General features: G+C 33.9%; 1 protein-coding gene across 3 annotated transcripts; it reads right to left on the reverse strand.

Moving 5' to 3' along the window:
• Positions 1–442: 442 nt before the first annotated feature.
• LOC113081283 (serine/threonine-protein kinase PAK 6-like) lies at positions 443–20,038 on the reverse strand. 3 transcript variants are annotated; one of them, XM_026253356.1, is made up of 9 exons: positions 13,018–13,122; positions 12,593–12,814; positions 10,126–10,653; positions 8,454–8,990; positions 7,152–7,285; positions 5,182–5,308; positions 2,921–3,046; positions 2,711–2,845; positions 443–1,148 (listed from the first exon to the last, which is right to left on the reverse strand). In XM_026253356.1, the coding sequence occupies exons 1-9, from the start codon at positions 13,018–13,020 to the stop codon at positions 981–983; spliced, it is 1,980 nt and encodes a 659-aa protein (XP_026109141.1). In that variant the 5' UTR covers positions 13,021–13,122; the 3' UTR covers positions 443–980. The 3 variants fall into 3 exon arrangements, with proteins under 3 accessions (XP_026109141.1, XP_026109140.1, XP_026109139.1); XM_026253355.1 differs by lacking the exon at positions 13,018–13,122 and adding an exon at positions 19,651–20,038 and having other exon boundaries at positions 2,711–3,046; XM_026253354.1 differs by having other exon boundaries at positions 2,711–3,046.
• Between the last annotated feature and the right edge of the window lie 2,852 nt (positions 20,039–22,890).

The raw sequence follows: 22,890 nt of genomic DNA on the forward strand, positions 1-22,890 counted from the left end.
GCTGAGGCTACATTTGAAACTTTGGAAATTTTTTAATTTTTATTTTAAATAAAAATTTTATTTTATTTATTTTCATTTCATTTTTAATTTATTTTAATTTAATTTAATTTAATTTAATACATTATTATCTGAAGCTGAGGCCACATTTGAAGCTGTTGAAAATATTTACTTTATTTTTTAATTAACATTTTATCATCATTTTAAATGTAATTTAATTTATATAATTTATTACATTTATTATCTGAAGCTGAAGCCACATTTGAAGCTGTTGAAAAAATATTTTATTATTTTATTTTATTTTTTAATATAATTTGCTATTTTTATTTTATTTAAAATTACATTATTAAATTAAATTAAACTAAATTTAATTTAATTAAATTTAATTAATAATATAATCAATTAATATAATTAATATAATCGATTGAAATATATAATTCCAGTTTGTAGATAATAAATATTTAGGTGCTGCTTTACATTAATACATCACAGTACATTTTGTTAACAGTTAATGCAACTGTTCATTGTTAATAATAATAGTTAATAAATACATTTTCAATGTAATAATGTATTAATTAATGTTGAAGTTTATAATTTTCGGTGTTAGCTCATGTTAACTAATGGAACCTTATTGTAAACTGTTAATGATAATATAGTAATTGTTTGCACCTGTAAAACCCAAAAGTAAGATCATTATATGAAAGCATTATAAAATATTGGATATACGAACACAAGCTTTCATGAAACTGATAAACGTGGCTTGTTCTGGGTCTCTGCCGGCGCAGATTCGATGCGAGTCATGATAACACACTTCGAACAGATCATTAAACCCAGAGGCATTTCAGTCAGACGCACTTCTGCTCTAATTCAACGCCTTTAAGCACCAATGAGACGTCCTCAGGTGTAAGGAAATGGCTTTATAGAGTTGATTTCTCATCTAACAGTCATCTCAGTCCTGATTGCTCCGGGGGACGAGGCAGGCTTCAGCAGCGGGACATGCGCTTGCGGTACTGCTCCACCAGGGGCAGCAGACACTGCGGAGAGCTGGCCTGCAGGAGGAAGGGGTGCTCCAGGAGCTCAGTGGCACTCGCCCGCTCCAGAGGATCCCGGGTCAGCATGCGCTTCAGGAAGTCCTTCAGCACCGGGGACACCTGCGGACGGACGGGAGAACACATCAACCACCTGCAAAGGCCTTGTTACAACCACAACACTTTTGGACACTTGTTTATTTATCTTATTAATTGTTTTATTTATCTTGTTAATTATTTTGTATGTTGTTTTAAATAAAATAAAATAAAATAAAATAAAATAAAATTAAATTAAATTAAATTAAATTAAATTAAATTAAATTAAATTAAATTAAATTTTGAACACCAGTTCAAAGATGTTTGTAACAATTTGTCCACAATGTGACTTCTTTACATTATTTTATATAGTGTTTATTATTTTATATAGTGTCATGTTATATAGTGTATTTAATTTAATTTAATTTAATTTAATTTAATTTAATTTAATTTAATTTAATTTAATTTAATTTAATTTAATTTAATTTAATTTAATTTAATTTTATTTTGAACACCAGTTCAAACATGTTTGTATCAAATTTTCCACAATGTGACTTCTTTATATAATTTTACATAGTGTTTATTATTTTATATAGTGCCATGTTATATGGTGTATTTAATTTAATTTAATTAATTTTTTTATTTATTTTTTTATTTTATTTTATTTTATTTTATTTTATTTTATTTTATTTTATTTTATTTTATTTTGAACACCAGTTCAAACATGTTTGTATCAATTTTTCCACAATGTGACTTTTTTATATTATTTTATATAGTGTTTATTATTTTATATAGTGCCATGTTATATAGTGTATTTAATTTAATTTAATTAATTTAATTTAATTTCATTTAATTTTGTTTATTTTTTTATTTAAATTTTATTTTATTTTATTTAATTTTATTATAGTTCAAACATTTTTGTGTCAGTTTGTCGACAATGTGACTTCTTTACATTAATATATATTTGATATGGTGTTTATTGATATTATTATTTACACAGAGCACACTTCAGCATCATATTGGGGAGTTTTACAGTTCAGAAAAAGTCAAAATCATATTTTGTTCTTCCACATATGACAGACAAAGGTTTAGATTTCTTATTTTATTTTATCGTGTATTTTTATTCTATTGTATTTTTTTCTGTATTGTATTATTCTGTATTCTGTATTGTATTATTGTCTGATTAAATTGGTTAATAACGAATTATTTTTCACATGTTTTCTCTTGTATAATCATAATACTAGGTTTAGCTTGATGTAAAGCAATGGTTTAGTAATTTTTTTATTATTAGTAGGAATAATATTTGTATTCATATAGTTAAAAACCTGTTTGTATTGTAAAACTTTTTGAGATGTAGACTTATTAATTTATTAATGTCAAATAATTGCACGTTAAACTATATATCTTCACTTCTTTATTTTTGTATTATTTTATATTTTGACCCATTTCATATGTCGACTAATTATTTTTCACATTCTTTCTTTTTGTATTCGTGTCATTAGGCTTATTTTCATTAATTTATTATGATCTGCATTTAGAGAAATACACAGTTTTTGAGTGTGTGTTTGTAGGAATCTAGCTGTCTGTAACTCTGCACATGTTTATCTCTGTGTGTGTCTCTGTGATTAATGGAGAGGGTTTCCTCGTACCTGATGAAGGTTGCGTACGGTGGGTGCCGGCTCGTCTCTCAGACGCTTCATGGCAGCCACCGGCGTCTCACTGAAGTACGGAGGCTCTCCGTCCACCATCTCCACCAGCATGATGCCCAGAGACCACACATCCACCTGCAGACGCAGCACAGACGCTGCTTTACTCTGACCGTCTGCTTCATGTGTTTGTGTGGTGGTGTTCAGCTGTACCTCTGTTCCGTACGGGGATTTGGAGATGACCTCCGGAGCCATCCAGTACGGCGTTCCCACCAGAGACTTCCTCTTCGGGATATCTTTACTGATCTGAGCGCAGAAGCCAAAGTCTGACAGCTTGATCTGAGCCAGAGACACACAGATGAGATCAGAGCTCGGAAATGGTTAAGAGACATCGAAGATACATTTGTTTAAAATCTATACATCCATCCATCATCTATCAATCCATCCATCATCCATCCATCTATCATCCATACATCCATCCATCCATCATCCATCCATCCATCCATCTATCCATCTATCCATCCATCCATCCATCTATCATCCATCCATCCATCTATCCATCCATCATCCATCATCCATCATCAATCCATCTATCATCCATTCAACCATGATCCACCCATCCATCTATCATTCATCCACCCATCCATCCATCCATCTATCCATCTACCATCCATCCATCGATCTATCATTCATCCACCCATCCATCCATCTACCATCCATCCATCGATCTATCATTCATCCACCCATCCATCCATCTACCCATCCATCCATCCATCCATCCATCTATCATTCATCCACCCATCCATCCATCCATCCATCCATCCATCATCCATTCAACCATCTATCATTCATCCACCCATCCATCCATCCATCCATCCATCTATCATTCATCCACCCATCCATCCATCTATCATTCATCCACCCATCCATCCATCCATCCATCTATCATTCATCCACCCATCCATCCATCCATCCATCCATCTATCATCCATTCAACCATGATCCATCCATCCATCTATCATCAATCCATCTATCATACATCCATCCATCCATCTATCATTCATCCACCCATCCATCCATCCATCCATCCATCCATCCATCTACCCATCCATCCATCTATTATTCATCCACCCATCCATCCATCCATCATCCATTCAACCATGATCCACCCATCCATCTATCATCAATCCATCTATCATACATCCACCCATCCATCCATCCATCCATCTATCATTCATCCACCCATCCATCCATCATCTATCCATCTACCCATCCATCCATCGATCTATCATTCATCCACCCATCCATCCATCTACCCATCCATCCATCCACCCATCCATCTATCATCAATCCATCTATCATACATCCACCCATCCATCCATCCATCCATCTATCATTCATCCACCCATCCATCCATCATCTATCCATCTACCCATCCACCCATCGATCTATCATTCATCCACCCATCCATCCATCTACCCATCCATCCATCCATCTATCATTCATCCACCCATCCATCCATCCATCCATCTATCATTCATCCACCCATCCATCCATCATCTATCCATCTACCCATCCACCCATCGATCTATCATTCATCCACCCATCCATCCATCTACCCATCCATCCATCCATCTATCATTCATCCACCCATCCATCCATCTATCATCCATTCAACCATGATCCATCCATCCATCTATCATCAATCCATCTATCATACATCCATCCATCCATCTATCATCAATCCATCTATCATACATCCATCCATCCATCTATCATTCATCCACCCATCCATCCATCTATCCATCTACCCATCCATCCATCCATCTATCATTCATCCACCCATCCATCCATCCATCCATCATCCATTCAACCATGATCCACCCATCCATCTATCATCAATCCATCTATCATACATCCATCCATCCATCCATCTATCATTCATCCACCCATCCATCCATCCATCTATCATTCATCCACCCATCCATCCATCATTCATTCAACCATGATCCACCCATCCATCTATCATCAATCCATCTATCATACATCCATCTATCATACATCCATCCATCCATCTAACATTCATCCACCCATCCATCCATCCATCTATCATTCATCCACCCATCCATCCATCCATCTATCATTCATCCACCCATCCATCCATCATCTATCATTCATCCACCCATCTATCTATCTATCTATCTATCTAGTGTTCAAAAGAAGTATGGCCATTTAACCATTGATCGTTACAGTACATATATACAGTAACACAATATATTCTGAGGCATATATTTATCACATCAATTTATGATTACTGTTTTCTATTTTAACATTTTAAAATGTCATTTATTCCTTGATGCAAAGCTCATATGCTTTATTTTATTTTATGGCCCATTTCATTCATTGACTAAACTTTAACCTAGGCTAAACCTAATGTCATATATATATAGTGGCTCAGACACAGATGGACTCACGCGTCCGTCCAGCGAGAGCAGGATGGAGTCGCTCTTGATGTCTCGGTGTATGACGCCCTGTGAGTGGAGATACGCCAGCGCCTGCAGCACAGCTTCACACACGGTGGCGATCTGCTCCTCGCTCGGCCTGAACACAACCCCAACCTTCAAACTCTGATTCCTGATCCATAACTTATTCATAATCATTTTGAGTTAAAAAACTGATTTTGATAGTCTGGGAAAACACTTTTTGAGATGTATTCATGCACTATAAATGTCTTCAGATCAGTTTAAAAATGTTAAATTTTATAATTTTGTCTCATTTAATTTGATGACTAATTATTATTATTATTATTTTGTTGAATATTCATGACATTAGCTTTATTCTGCACGTTTATTAATTTATTCATGCCAGAAAAAAAAAAAAATCGTCAAATCAATATGAAAATAATTTTATTTTAAATAATTTAATTACATTTTTTTTTTTTCAAATTATTATTATTTCATTTTATTTTATTTGGCTCATTTCGCTTGTTGACTCATTTCATTATTTCATATTTCTTTTGTATATTCATGACACTAGTTTTAACCTGCTGTAATATTTTGTAGGAATGTTTTGGTTCACTTATTATTATTTATATATTATTTATATTATTATTCATAGACATACCAATATAGATATTCACTTGAGATACAAACTTATGGATTCAGTCATCAGTCAAATAATTGCCTGTCAAACAAATTGTCTTCCAGTAAGTATAAATTATTTTTATATTATTTTTATTTATTTTCTTAAAAACAAAATATATATATATATAATATAATTATATATATATTTATATATATATATATATATTTTTTTTTTGGCTCATATGTCGACTTATTCTTTTAATATTTTTTTTTCTAATTATATTTGATATTATACTTTATTGTATATTCATGACATTAGGTTTAGATCAATAACTTCTCTGTACATCACCCTCTTGTGGTATGAATCAAGTACAACAGTAATACTGAGTTCATGGAGTCAGTGACAGCAGAATTACAATCACAGTGCATTAGCATTAAAAACTGTGACCTTAAAGTGATATGACATGAGAATTATGTCCTTTAATCACATTTCTGCTCTTATTATTAAAGATTTATCATCACATGTTGTTTGTCTTCACCATCTTTCAATCATTAGCTGTCTTCCAATGATGTGCATAATGTATAATATTATTTTACATAAAATAATTGAATATATTAATAAAATTAATAAAAGTGTTGATATTAATTATTAAATTATATTGTATTATATATTTTATTACATTATTTTAAGTTATATTGTTTTATTTTAAATTATTGGGTTGTTTCAGCCAAAAATTTAATTTCAGTAAAAGTTTAAGAAAATTAAGTAGTAAAATTTGACAAAAATTGAACCTAAAGTTGGGGTGCAACAACCCAGCATTGTTTAGATATAATTTTTTATATAATTGTATTTTTTATTATATTACATTATTTTAAATTACTATATTATATTATGATATTAGTTTTTAATATATTTAATATTGTATTCTATAACTTTTGTTTATTTTAAGTTCTATTGTATTCTCTTTAAAATTATATTATATTATATTATATTATATTATATTATATTATATTATATTATATTATATTATATTATATTATATTATATTATATTATATTATATTATATTATATTATATTGGAAATAAAATGTCAAATGAATCAGTTTAAGATCATTAATGCATTCATTTCATTTAAATCTGACTTCAATTAAAAGTGTCACTAATGAACTTTTCGGAAGTTATAAATCATGAATTCAGATTTTATTTGATTTTATTTTTAAAAGGGGTATCTCACAGGATCTTTAACTAGAAGACTAACCTACCCATGTGAACGCATATTTCTCATAAATCCTACAGAGATCAGAACGAAACCATGAGCCTCTAGATTAACTGGAGAAATGATGAGGTTGTGCTGTGGTACCTGGTCTCAGACACGATGTTTGTTAGAGCTCCTCCCTGCAGATACTCCATGATGACCCACAGCTCCTCCTCCACCAGAGCGCTCCTGAACATCTCCACCACGTTCCTGTGCTGGTAATCTCTCATGATCACCACCTGAACACACACCAACACAACCCCACATTTTTAATTTAATTTTATTTTATTTTATTTTATTTTATTTTATTTTATTTTATTTTATTTTATTTTATTTTATTTTATTTTATTATTATTTTTTTTTTCATAAGAGACATTCAATGTTAATAGTGTTTACAGTGTTCCAAAATATAATTTATATGTATATATGTTAATTTAATATTTAATTACATTTTTTATTTAACTAAATTTAATATTTAATTTAAATACATTTCATTTTTAATTAAATTTTTTATTAAAATTTTAATTAAATTTAATGTAATTTAATTTTTTAATTTAATTTAATTTAATTTTTTTTATTTTATTACATTTATTAAATTTTATTAGATTTTATTACATTTTATTAAATTTTATTTTATTTTATTTCAAAATACATTAATAACCCTAGACATTTCCCTTTCAAAACATTTTTCTATAATTCAAAACATTTTGTGGCCCTTGAGTAACGTGATGCAACCCTATAATCTCAAGATTAGACACTAATATCAACAAATGTGTGCTATGTGTTTTAATTCTATAGTTGGATATTGAATATATCAACATAGACAGTGAATGCATGATATTTAAATTTAAAGGAATAGTTTACACAAAAATGTCTCATCCGAGGTGTAGATTAGTTTGTTTCTTCATCAGATTTGAAATGTAGCACTGCATCAGTGTCTCATCAATGGATGCTCTGCAGTGAATGGGTGCCGTCAGAATGAGAGTCTGATAAAAACATCACAATAATCCACAGCACTCCAGTCCAGCAGTTAACATCTGGAGAAGACAAAAGATGAAACTAATCCATCCATAACCCATAATAACACTTCCTCCACTTCTCTCACATCAAAATCCAGCCACGTATTTGTTGAGAGCTGTTTTGGATTCTAAACGCTTCTTGATTTGAGCAGATTTCTCTCCTGATTCGGACCAGACCACTTTTTCACTAGAGGAAGTGTTTTGATGGATTCGTATTTTAGTTAAAAATGTCATAACGACAGACTTGTTTCTTACAAACACATAGCTTTTGTCTTCTCCAATGCTACATTTCTCCAAATCTGATGAAGAAACAAACTTCATCACTGAGGGTGAGCATGTTTTCAATTTTGGAGGAACTATTCCCTAAAGCATTGTGCTGTTGTTGGACCTCATTGAAGAGCAGTTCTCTGCGCTGTTGTCTCCTGAGGTCCATCATCTTGACGGCCACCACCCGTCCGCTGTGTTTCTCTCGGGCGATGCACACCACACCCGTCGAACCCTCGCCGATCTTCACGAAGTTCTCCAGATACGAGCGCGGGTCTCCTTTGTCCACCACCATCTGCAGCGCGGCCTTGAACTGCTCGTGGGTGACTTTGGGCGGGTCGGGCGGCGGTCGGGGCGAGGGGTGCTGAGGGGGTCTGAATGCGGGCGAGCAGGTTCCCGGAGGGCTGTTAGCCAGAGAGCCGGTGGGAGACGGCCGGGGCTGAGACGGACTGTCCTGTCTGGGGTAGAGACCCGGGTTTGGGCAGCCTGAGTGTCTCATGAAGGGGTCTGGCCCGGGGGGGCGGTAACTGATGTTGGGCGAGAGGCCGATGGTGTAGCTGGAGGAGGAACACACGGCTCTGTGAGGTCTGGTGCCGCTCACGAGAGGACTACTGGTGCCGCTGTGCAGATATCCAGGCTGGAGTCTCACTGCTGCGTCCGCCTGTGTGCAATACAAATACGACTGGGTTTCCTTCACTTGTTTATCAATATGCATTCATCTAACAAACACTTTTCAAAGGAACTTACATAGTGCACATAGTGCTGAAACATTATTATAAATGTAGGGATCTTAATTATCATTGTTCTCTGCTAAAACTGATCGTGCAGACCAAACCATAAGAGCTGGACCTTGGTCAGATGGTAGTAGTATTGACTGATACTCGGCTCCAATCAGCGCTACAGTGATCAAAAACCCCAAACTGTTCATAACTCCTAAACCATTTGTCGTAGACTCAGAAATGACTTTTTTTTGAATCCTTGGGTCAAAACGAACAAAAAAAAACATGTAATTGTCCAAAATCGACTTTTGCGAACTAGTCCTAGGTTTTTAACTCAATCGGAACCAAACCACTGTACAGTACAGTGAATATGAATAATTACAAAAAAAAAAAATAATAATTGAATTTCGACTGACCATTGCATTATTTGTAAGGGGTGGAGCCACTTTTACTAAAATGTCCAAAAAAATGTATAAATCGCAAGATGTAAATATAATTTTTTGGGGGAAAGCCATTATAGCAAGATCTTAACTCACAATTCAGAGGAAAAAAACTTGTGGGATAAAAACTCAAAAAAAAAAAAAAAGGTGAGATATAAACTTAAAATTCAGAAAAGTCAGAATTGCGAGACATAAAATTTTAATTCAGAGAAAACTCAAAAATGCGAGATGTAAACGAAAAAGTCAGTATTACAAGATATATAAAAAAAAAGGGAAAGCTAGAATTGTGAGATAAAAAGCACATAAATGCCCCTTGGGTAAATTTGTAGAAATAGACAACAATACTTTGTATAAGTCAAAATTATAAATGTATCTTCTATGCCAAAAATCATTAGGATATTAAGTAAAGGTCATGATCCGTTAAGATATTTAGCAAATTTCCTACTTTAAATATATCAAAATGTAATTTCTGATTAGTAATATGCATTGCTAAGAACTTCATCTGAACAACTTTAAAGATGATTTTCTCAATATTTAGATTTGTTTCTATCCTTAAGTATTCAGCGTTCATGTATAAATCTGGTTTTGTGGTCCCGGGTCACATATTTCTATGCCGTAGCAGAATATTGTTTGTGACCTTCAGGTCGTATGAGGAGTACGGTCTCCCCGGGCTGTTCTGTGGACGGTCCAGCGGTCTGTTAGCGCTCCTCATGTCCGGCTTCACACCGTCTCCGTGTGTCAAGGTGGGGCTGTAGAAGCAGGTGATGGGGATCTCTCGTCTCATCATGAGAGGCGGCGCAGGTACAGGGATGGACGGCGGAGGACGAGCGCTCATGCTGACCTCATAAGTGGATTTGGCGCGGGGCAGAACGCCGTTGGGCTGCAGCATCACGCTCTTCTTCGGACCCATGTACGGCGTGCTGCTCTCGCTGTGGAAGTTGCGTGATTTCTCGTCCCAGTGAGGGTGAGGCTCGTCCAGGGCTTCGTACTGATACACATCGGCCTCGCTGACCTCCCCGAGGCGTCCGAGCGACTGCGGTCTCCTGCGGATCGACGGGCTGCTCCTGCGCAGGGAGTTGGAGCTGGTGACGGACAGACGGCTCATGTCGGACAGCATGGCTGATATATAGTCTCCGTGGCCGATCATGCTGCCGCGCACGATGGTCTGGAGAGAGAACAGAGTCAAGTTTGATTAATGCCAGCTGAAACAGGACGCTATTTAAAGAGCGTGTGAATTCACTCGGGTGCGGATGAACTCAAAATCACACTTTCCTCCGAGGAGTCTATTTGTGACAGATTTGTGTTTATGAAACACTGAATGACTCGGAAGACTAAAGCAAGGAGGCTTCTTTTGTTGATGGCTGATGATGCCATTTATGTCACCTTTTTGCTGTATTGATAATATAATATAAAACGCATTTATTTATTCATTTATAATAATAAAATATCAGCTTTTCTGCAAATCAGACTGACAGACTAAGGATTTCTTTATTGCAAATTAAGAGCAAGACAAAGTTAAACCTTTTCATGTTTTGTTAATTGCTGATGATGCCATATATGTCACCTGTATGTCGTTTTTATCATTATTAATATATATAATACTATAAACTCCATCCATCCATTCAAATATATTATTCATAATACAAATATTTCTACAATAGTATTTATATTTTTTGTTTATTGGTGTTTAATCGTTATTTGTTATTTCTTTCTTTTTGTTTGTTTTTTTGTTTTGTTTTGTCTTTATAATGAAAAAGAAAGCGAAGAGAGAAGATGGGATTTCTGCAAATGAACAAAATAAAAAAAAGGTTAACAAAGATGCTATTTTGTTTATTTCAGATGATGCCACTTATGTCACTTTTATGTTTTATGATTTTATGATATTTATAATAATATAAACTGCATTTGTTTATTTATTTATTTATTTATATATTTATTATACTATAAAATATGTTATTCATAATAATACAAAATATTTTTACAATGTTATTTATATAGATAAGAAGCCAATGTGACAGAGGATTTTTCCTATTTCTTGTGTGTGATCAAAAAGCATCAAACATAAAATAAATAAAAAAAATGCAGCAATTAATTTAGTGTATGGGACCTTTTCGAGTCACAAATATTAAGGAATGTGAAATACTTTGTGAATTAATTGTGAAGTAGTAAACAATGTTTCTTGAAGCACGTTTTTCAAGAAAGTTAGCCCTTAAGCTGGGGAAAAATAAAAATGCATTAAAATGTTTTGCTATAATACAAGAATATAATTTACAAGAAAATCCCTAACACTTTAATATTATTTATTTTGGATTATTATTATTATAAAAATGTAAAAAGCATTAAAATGAAAAAGCAACAGATTTTTCAGTTTCCAGGACCTTTTGAGTCACAAACTAGGGTGTGAAATTTCTTTTTTTTTAAGTTGTAAAATTATTGAAGTACATTTTATTTTTATTTTTTTTAAATGCAGGTGAAAAATAAAAATGCATTAAAACGTTTATCTTTTTTTCACTTGAAAATACACTACTTGCTGTTGCCAAACTGTTTGCTACAAATTTTTCAATAAAATTGTTATTGCAAAAGCCATTTGATGAATTTCATGCATCACGTGACTTTAAAGTGACATGAATTTAATGTATTCTCATTTGCATTTCAGCTTTTAATATAAATAATCATAGCACAATTATTTATTATTTATTAGAAAAACAGATTGTTTTTGGTTACTAAGATTATTGAAGAAGGTTTTACACCAAATTTGTAAAAAAAAAAAAAAATGCACTAAAACCTTTTTTCTTCAATAGAAGAATAAAATTTCCAAGAAAAGCCCTCACCCATTCATTTTATTCATTTGCTCTATTTTTTCTTTCATGCATCTGATCCTAATCGTGTGATGCAAAGACATTCCGTTGTTAATGCATTTACAAATTGTTCAATTAAAAATCTTTGTTAATAAAACTTCACAATTGATATAGTGCATGCATCATGTCACCTTAAAGTAATTTTTTGGCTGAATAATGTCGGGAATGTTTTGGAGCTTCTCAAAGCAGTTTTCATTAATGTTTTCTCTGCATGATATATTTATTTGTATATAGAGTAATCCTGACCTTCTTTGGCTTGAGCTCCACCGGCGTGATCCGGGACGGGTCCACCATGGGTTTGGGTCTCCGCAGGTTTTCTATTAAACTCTGCCATTGTGTGGGAAGACCCACGAAGACTCCTCGCTTCGCATCGAACGACGTATGAACGCGATGCTCGAAGTTCTCCGGCGCTGAAATCTCCGGCCTCTTCTTCTTCTTCTTCTTCTTCTTGCGAAACATCGTCAGATCCTACAGCAGAAAGGTGAAATATGAACACAGTTAGCTAACACTTAACATGAAGCCTTTACATATAATTCATGACAAATGCATTATTTATAATACGTATCTATTCCTATTAAGACCATGCATTAAAACAGACGACAACAGATTTCAGATGTAAAACATATATATATATATATACAATAGAAATGGTAAACACTGGTGATAGCTACCATGTTGTATCCATACTTAATGAATCATTTCAGTGTCTATTTTTGTCCTTTTCTTGCAAAGTTGCCCTAAATCTGGCCAAAATGCCAAAGAAAAGCTAATAACCCTCGCTCTCTGTTTAGGAAAACTTCCTTTCAGGGCATTTTCTTCTTGCAGCTGAGCTTTCTGAAAGCCAAGGACGTCGAGTGACCTTTTTCTAGTTCACTTCAGGTAATGAATCTTGTCTTGACAGAATTATGCACTGAAAAAAAAACAAAAAGAAAACTCAGAAATAGTGATTTTCGCAAATAATTACAAAGAAATGGCAAGTTACACTGCATTAATCCTCTGATGCATGAAAAAGTAGCTTAATTTTGTATATTAAAAAATTAAAAGAGTTAACATTCTGCATGTAAAATACAAAAATAAAACAATAATTGTTTTTATAAACATTAATCAGAATTCTTGGATGTTTCGGGGAGATACAAATGTAATATAATTAATTATATTATTATATAATACACTTTTTTTTATTAAATTGTTTAATTTCATAGCACAATTTAGTTATTTATTTAAAATAAATACAACATCCTCCATATATTTTTTCACAGTGAATAATGAGTGATTAAAAAATAAAATAAATTAGAAAATACTGTCAGCAACCAGAAAAACAATTAAGTCACCATGTTTAAATAAAATTTTATATGATATATTGTAATACATTTTCTTGCCACTAGTCTGAACATGGAAGCAAAACAGTCCAAAATATAAAAACTGATCTGTGCATGAAAATACAATAGTTTTGCATGTAGTGCATAGCTTTTCTCTGATGTTTCTCCTCCTGATAATTCAAAGTCAAAACTTTTATGCATTTGTACATTTTTTCAACAGCATTCATTTAGAAATTACAGTTTTACAGTCTTTTGCAAACTGACAATAACAGTGAACGCCTCTTTAACTGCTTGTCCTTGAGAAGAAGAGCTTCTTTATACAGCAAGACTATTTATTAAAGGAATAGTTCAGCCAAAAACAAAGGATTTGGAGAAATGCATTGCATCAGTGTCTCATCAATGGATGCTCAAACCAGCATTAAGACCTTTTTAATATCTAAAATATGATATTACCATTTTAACACTCCCTTCATTGAAAAAGTGCATCAAAATCCAGTCACATATTAGTTTAGATCTGTTTAAACGCTGCTTGATCTGTGCAGATTTCTCTCCTGATTCAGACCAGAACACTTTTTCACTGGAGGAATTCTTATTATGGATTATTGACTCATAAAATCATCTTAATGCCGGATTTGTTTCATCTTTTGATGTTCACTGATGGACTGGAGTGCTGTGGATTATTGTGATGTTTTTATCAGACTCTCATTCTGACGGCACCCATTCACTGCAGAGCATCCATTGATGAGACACTGATGCAATGTTACATTTCTACAAACCTGATGAAGAAACAAACACTTGGAACCTTGAGGGTGAGCACATTCTCAGAAAAAAATTAAAAATAAAAATAACATTTTGTCAAATAAGTAAATTTCTTCATACAGATTTTGTATTTATTTATTTATTGCCTGGGAAGCGTTTCACATCGGCGTGCATGTTCAGGAGAGCATAAGTGTATAAGTGATGCAATCTTTGTTATTTTGTTTCTCTCTTTGTATTCTGTATCATCTGTCCCAACAATATCACATATCAGATATAAAGTTATTAAAAAATAACTCTCATAAAGCAGCATATTTTTGCTATTTGACAAATTAATTTCCATTACATTGTTTTCCAGTTGTTAATGATTACTGCATTCAGATTTTTTAAAAACATTTAAAGATTGCATTTAAAGATAAAACACTTTAGATATAAAATATCATATATTTATAAATAGATATATATAGCCCATAAAATTAGCATAGCTAGAAAAGAAAAAAATTAATTATATTTTATTTTATCATATAAAATATAATGGTAATTGCAATGCTGCTTTTTAAATATATTACAAAAATATTTTATTAATTAAAATATTACATATTATAGCAGAATATCTAAAAATATATAACATATAAATCATATAAAATTTCTTAGATATAAGCATAATCAGAAAATTGAATTTAAAATGACGTGCAAATTCTAAAAGGTGTTAATGAATAGCACAAGTGTGTTGAAGAACACAAAGATGAGGAAGATGCTGTGTGTTTATGATGTTTCTCCTGGATTTGAGTGTTTTATTCATTTCTGTCAACAGTAGTGTTACTAAAATCACTTCACATAAAAGCATTTTGTTTTCTCTGTTTATTTAAATAAATAGTTCTGTCATGCTACAGAATATATGCATGCTCTGCATATTTGATCTGTCAATCATCTCCACATAATTCAACTTAAAAGTTCAGCTGATTTACTAATCGTATCATTTTTACTATCTCATAATAACGGAAGAGTAATAATTATAATACATTGATTAAATCACGGTCTGTCTCTCATTACTCATGTCCAAACCACCCAAACAGTAGATCTGAAGTAGCAGAGAATGACATTTACAGCTTTATTTTTATCACTTCGCAGACTTGCAAGTAATTTGTTTTATAATTATCCCTCTCCGAACATTACACACATTATATAAAGTGTGAGATGTGACGATTCACTTTACTGCAGAATTCAGAACAAATGCATTTCTAAATATCTATATCTATATCTAATCTATATATAATATATTATCTTCATTAGTGCAATCTTTTAAAATCAGTATGCAGTGAGAAAAGAATGTCATGCAAAGTATTTAAATGAAAGTATATATCTGATAAGTGATAATAAATGTAAATGCTTTGCAAAATGTTCCTTTTATTAAGACAATTCCTTTTTAATATCAGAAATTACTTTAAAAATAAACACGTACTTCAGCTGTGATCATTTGTCTTCTGAGAATTTAATTTAATTTAATTTAATTTAATTTAATTTAATTTAATTTAATTTAATTTAATTTAATTTTATTTTATTTTATTTTATTTTATTTTATTTTATTTTATTTAATTTTATTTTATTTTATTTTATTTTATTTAATTTAGCTTTTTTTGCCCTAGCAGCTCATAAATTATAATGAATTATGTTATATGTGTAATTTTAATAGTTTATTTTCAGTGGTAATTCTCAATACAATTTCTATTGTTTGTTTGTTTGTTTGTTTATTTCAACAGGGACAATGTGGAAAAACATTAATTAAAGATGTTTTGCACCAGATTTAGATTTATTGTGTTAACACTGTGTGAAACGTTCTATCCCACAATGCAATGTGCTTGACTTGAGTCATTAACTCAGACTGCCAAACTATATTTAACACAAAATTGGAATAAAATGCAGAAATAAATTAAAAAGTAAGTGATAATAGGATGCTAGTTAGTGTATTAAGCATGCAACTTTGTGAGGTCACTGCATAGTGACCCACATCTAGTTTAGATCACTGAAAATGTGCATCATTCAATCATTTGCTCTTTGACCTACACTGAAATCCCCATATTGCCAGATAAAGCCTTAAAAATTAAGCTACCAAAAGAAAAATAAGTTAAGAACCAGCATCTATAAATTTATCAAGATATCTTAATTGCTTCTTGAGTTACAGCAATGCAAGCTTTGGAGGGAAAAACACTAAAAGTGCTTTTCCCCTTTATTGAATGGTCACCATTGGCATATAATGCAACCAAGATGGTCAACAGATTTTACTAACAGGCCTGCCATGCTCTGTGTAAAAATAATATAATGATGCTGCAGTCTTTCTAAGGTCATTTTGGCTCTAAAATCGAAATCTTCAAGACAGTGGATTACTCAGTAAACCTACATCCATGACATTTTTGATATTTTGACTTTCTTCTTCATTTATGTATTTCTTTAACCAGAAAACAAATCTAATCACAATCACCCACATGCATGTCATTTCATGCTAACGAAATGCACAACATTCATGCACTGTCTGAGTATGTATGTGTGCATCTGCATGCTTGTGTGGAATGTGTTTCTGGGCTAAATGGAAAATAATATATATATATATGATTTTTATTATATATCTGCATGAAGATCCAGCCATCTTTTCTGTTGCAAAGCCTAAACCAGGATATATTTTAAGTGTCAGTTTGCCATCTGAATCTCTTGTTCTCTCTGCTTCTTCATTCTCCAGGGGATGTTTGGACTCAGTCCCATGCATTCTCATTCACATCTCCAGCGCTTACATAAAGAGTCTCAAACTCTATATTAACATCTCTAGTGCTCAGAGAAGAGGTTTTCATGGGCTGGTTAGTGTCTAAACTTAGGATGACAGAAATAAATGTACTATGTATTACGAGACTTTCCTGATTCTGTTAAATATTCAACTCTCTTTTAATCACAAGACGTTTTGCTCATGTTAAGAAAACTGTAGGAAAACAACTAATTTGTCAGTTGTTGTCATTCACTAAGAATTCCTCAAATCTGATGTTTATATGAACTGTTAACATTGCAATCTGATGAAAGAAGCATGCAATATGACATTGCACTGAAGGAATCAGAGGAAAAAATCATTTTAATTATGTGGCTCACGGGTCAAAAGTTTTTGAAAGTTTAGACAAGTGGTGGCGCTAGAGAGTTTGAGTCAGAGACTCCAAATTTGCTATGGTGACTTTTCTCACCAGCCTCTATCAGTGTGCCAAATTTCACAACTTTCCTGCATGTGGTTCTATGGGCTGTCATAGACTTGCAGCGGAAGAAAAAATAAGGTTAATGGATAAAATAGGTGCCTACGCATCTGTGGTGCTTGGCCCCTAATAAAAGCCTAATTCATAGATTTTAAAGCCTCCAGAAACTATCTGCCGCTGGTCTATTAACATATAATAAAATATTTGCTATTGACAAATAAGTAATTTTGTCAGAATACACTGCTTTTGCCCCATAACGGTGTATTTACAACATCCACCAGCAGAGGCAACCTAACCCTGCCCTACTAACTCATCAACCCTAAACCTAATGAGGAAGAAGAGACTGATTAAAGAAGTTAAGAAGCTCATCATGGCACTGCTGTGAGTAATTGTTTGCCTTCCTAACATATCTAAGGCTATTCCTAGAAAGAAAGCTTTTCATGTTACTAATTTAACAAATAAGTTAAACACAACTTGAAAAGATCTGTAGAACGAAGTAGTTCAATTTTTTTTTTTAAACAGCAAAGCAATGCCAAAGTCATGGGTTTGAATAACTTGATAACATAAGTTGAATTGGATAAAAGTGTCAGCCAAATGCATAAATGTAAATGTATACATGCATATCTAGATATGACTAAGATCCTGGTATTTCTGAAAGTGCATTTGAAAGTATTTAAATGTTGTTCTGTTTAACAGAATTAAGAAATGCACAAGTTCTTGCATTTGGAATGAAATGTGATTTTTGGTCGGTTTGAGGTGTTTGCATGAATGCTTTTCATTCACTCTTAAAAATAAAGGTTCTGTATAGTTCCAAGAACCTCCTTTATTAACCATAAATCCATAAATGTTCTTCACACGTCTACACTTTATAAAATAAATGTTTTTGGAGTGATGCCATAGAGGGATAATTTTGGTTTCCCCAACTAACCTTTCAATGATCGGTTCCTAAAAGCATGAAATCATTTTAAGAACCGTTTCCACGGCACTATAAAGAACCTTTTATTCAAGGGAAAGGTTCGATTTATGTTAAAAGGTCCTCATGGGACTAGATCCCAATAAAGAGCCTTTATTTGTAAGAAAAACTGGTTCTTTTAAAAACTGTCCATTGAAAGATTCTTTGGAGAACCAAAATTGGTTAATCTACACTCAGTCTCTTAATAATGACGGTTCTTCATTGGCATTGCTGGTTCCATTGCGAACATCTATGGATTGTTTACACTGGACAAGAGGTTCTTTAAAGTGGGAAAAAATATTTAGATTGTTAAGATGTCTTTCACACTTACACTCTTAAAAATAAAGGTTTCAAAAGAGGAGGTTCCCCCAAAGAACCTGATCAGTTCCTAAAAGAACTCATTTTTTCTTAGTATGATAAACATTTTTATTAAGAACCGTATCCACTTTAAAGAATAAAGAAAGTTTCCATTGATGTTAAAAGCTCCTCAACCACGGATGCCAAGAAACAGCCTTTATTCTAAGAAGATAAAAGTGGTTCTTTCAAGAACTGTTCAGTGAAAGGTTCTTCAAAGAACCAAAAATACTTCTTCAATGGCATCGCTGCATAAAATCCCTTTTATTTTTAAGTTTGACTGACTCTTCACTTTGAAAATGTCAAAGCTGCATCTGCGCTTCACTCTTTGGAGAACATCATGTGCTTCTGAGGGTGCCTCGAATGTCCTATAATTCTCTGGAGGGACTTTAATATATCAGCTCCATTATGGGATGGATTTTGCAAGGTTGACTTTGAGTGAAGAAGCCCAAATGATGCCTCGTGTATGTTTTCATCTTTGCATGCAAATGCATCGCGAGAGAGTCTGAGGAGGAGGGGTTGCGCGAGGGGGAAGGAAGGTAAAAGCATGTCCTCATCAGCACAGCTTTACCTTCTCATTCTGCCTTTATTATCTATCTATCTGTGCGTCTTTCTCCGGCGATGCAACACAAAGCAGCGGCGCGCGCGGCAGCGTCATGGGCTCGCGTAAAGATGTCAAAACGCCGCTCTTCTTACCTTGCCGTTGTGCGGTGAGGACTTCACGAGCCTCTCCTGCTGGGAACAGGCTTTGTGGTGCTGTATGAGCTCAATCAGCCTCCCACTGCAGGATGTCGCGATGCATTTCTGCCATCTCTGAGAGATGATGCTCCAAGCCGCGCATCTGATCTCCCTGCATCCCTCGCTACCGTGATGATTGCATGGAGAAAACTAGGTACAATCCACATCTAAGAGGAAACGAGAACAGCCTGCATCTCTCTCTCTCTCCTCCAGTGTGTAGGAGACGGTTCACGCCCCCTCTGTCGTCGTGGTGAAGCGTTTCCACGTGAGCGCGTGATTTGAGACAGGTCTCTTCAGTCGCGCGCTGATAAAGCGGTCAGCTCATGAATAATTAATGAGATGAATAGGGTCATGACAGGACAGAAGCTGAATCATCAAATATTTAATACAGTAAACATAGATTACAGAAGAAATACCAGTAATTGTGTTAATTCATTCATCACAATAATAATAAAAAAAGTTTATATAGGTTATTTGCAGGGGTGTCATAGGGTGGCAGATGCCACCCTAAAAGAAAGCCTTGCCACCCCTGCTGCCACCCCAGTTGGCAGCAACAAATTAAAGGTTATGGCCAATTTGAAAATTTACAAGCGCGAATCTTTTGTGATTCGTGATCCCGCTCTGAACTCCCGAACTGATTCAAATGATGCGCGATCCCCAAACTAACTCAAATGATTCGCAAACCCGCTTTGAACTCTCGAACTGATTCAGATGATTCGCGATCCCGCTCCGAACTCCCAAACTGACTCAAATGATTCGCGATCCCGCCACGAACTCCCGAACTGATTCAAATGATTCGCGATCCCCATAACTGACTCAAATGATTCGCGATCCCGCTACGAACTCCCAAACTGACTCAAATGATTCGCGATCCCCATAACTGACTCAAATGATTCGCGATCCCGCTCCGAACTCCCAAACTGACTCAAATGATTCGCGATCCCGCTCCGAACTCCCAAACTGACTCAAATGATTCGCGATCCCCATAACTGACTCAAATGATTCGCGATCCCGCTCCGAACTCCCAAACTGACTCAAATGATTTGCGATCCCCATAACTGACTCAAATGATTCGCGATCCCGCTACGACCTCCCAAACTGATTCAAATGGTTTGCGATCCCCAAACTGACTCAGATGATTCGCGAACCCGCTTTGAACTCCCGAACTGACTCAAATGATTCGCGAACCCGCTCCGAACTCCCGAACTGATTCAAATGGTTTGCGATCCCCAAACTGAGTCAAATGATTCGCGAACCCGCTTTGATCTCCCGAATTGACTCAAATGATTCGCGATCCTGCTCCGAACTCCCAAACTGACTCAAATGATTCGCGATCCCCATAACTGACTCAAATGATTCGCGATCCCGCTACGAACTCCCGAACTGATTCAAATGATTTGCAATCCCCAAATTGAATCAAATGATTCGCGATTCCGCTATGAGCTCCCGAACTGATTCAAATGATTTGGGATCCCCAAACTCTAGTAATTTACAAAGTATTAATACTGTGTTTGTTGTTGTTGTTGTTGCTATAAAAACAGACTTAAGCCATCAATAGCCTTTAAAATGGCTTAAAATGCATTATATAAAAAAATATTCAGGCAATACTGATTGGTTAATAATAACACTCTTACAATACATAATGTAGGCAAATACAAAATAAACAATTTATGTACATGTTATTACAAATGCCTTGTAATTGCTGCTGTTACACTTACAGGACAATCAAATCCTTGTTTAGGAGACTGACCAAACATTTAATTCAAATATTCACTAAATCTTTCATTTTTGGACACCTTTTTGCTATAGATGACACAGCCTTTAATTTATTCAAGAAAAATTTGCATATCACAACCCTTACAAAAATAAACCATGGTTTTATCATAGTAAAACTACTTAGTTTCCTTGTGCATGATTTCTGAATGCTTGAGACTAATAAATAAATTAGAGTCATAATAAAGTTATAGCCACAGGTAAATGTCGAGAGCTACAATTGTGATTTGTAAATAATACAATTTATTCATTTAGTTTTTTATTTGATTAAAGTTATTTTTTCACCCCTATAGTAGTTTTTTTTTTCTATCATTATATTTGAGGAAGGGGGGCACAACAATACAATCCTGCTTAGTGCACACATCTGGCCAGCAGCGGCCCTGAAGGTGTTGTTATACACGTCTCTGGGAACACACACACACACACACACACACACACACACACACTGAAGCACGCGTGGTGTTTTCAGCTCTTCACTATATTAAGTATGCTACACATGTGTACGTCAGCGCGCTATGAGAGGATTTCACCATTTCATTTGATAAAACTATCGTCATTCATTCGTATCGTATACACAGACTGACAGAAACGCCAATGTCTTTACGACAAACTGTCAAAATAAACTTTCTGTATAACAGAAATATAGTACTATTGCACAAGAGAGTATGCTATACTTCAAGTAAGCCTATTAGCTAATAATAATAGTTAATTAAAAAACACAGAAACTCTGTCTACAACCCACCAAAATAAAAGTTTGGTCTAACTCAAAGAAATTATGTAAGAAATTGCACAGTAAAATATACTTAAAAGATATACTAAACATTATTTTAAAGGAATATCACACAAGTTTTCATAGAAGTTTTAACTTGCCAAAACAATAACACTATATTTTTCAAAAACAATTTCTAAAAGTACAGTGGTATTTGTGCCTATAATGTTTATTTATTTATTATTATTGTCAGCTAATAAAACCTATGCTTCACTAGCCTATTAACACTAAACTGTAGAAAACCAGTTGAGTCGCCCCAGCTGTATATGTCTTTGGCTGTTAAAGTCTTGTGTTTTCTTATAATAAATTGACATATTGATAACACTGAACCTTTTATAATGACATGTCGATGCATACTGTATGCATTAGTGAGTGTGTGGTGCTTATGGGGTCTGGTCACTTATTCCTTATATGAACTGTTTCTAATGCAAGACATTGGTTGCATGAGATTAAGTTTGTGAATGATAGCTGTGTCCTTTTGTAGTGTGCACACATACTATTTATCATCAAACTGTGATGACTGTGAATAAATTCAGTATATATACGTCTGCCATATGTTGCCACCCCTCAAAAATTCCTGCCCCCTTCTCCCCACCCCATCAATATTTTTCTAGATTGGCCCCTGGCTATTTGAGTGCTTAGGATGAATCGATTAA

This window comes from Carassius auratus, unplaced genomic scaffold (genome assembly GCF_003368295.1).
Source record: "Carassius auratus strain Wakin unplaced genomic scaffold, ASM336829v1 scaf_tig00033561, whole genome shotgun sequence".
Classification (NCBI taxonomy): Eukaryota; Metazoa; Chordata; class Actinopteri; order Cypriniformes; family Cyprinidae; genus Carassius; species Carassius auratus.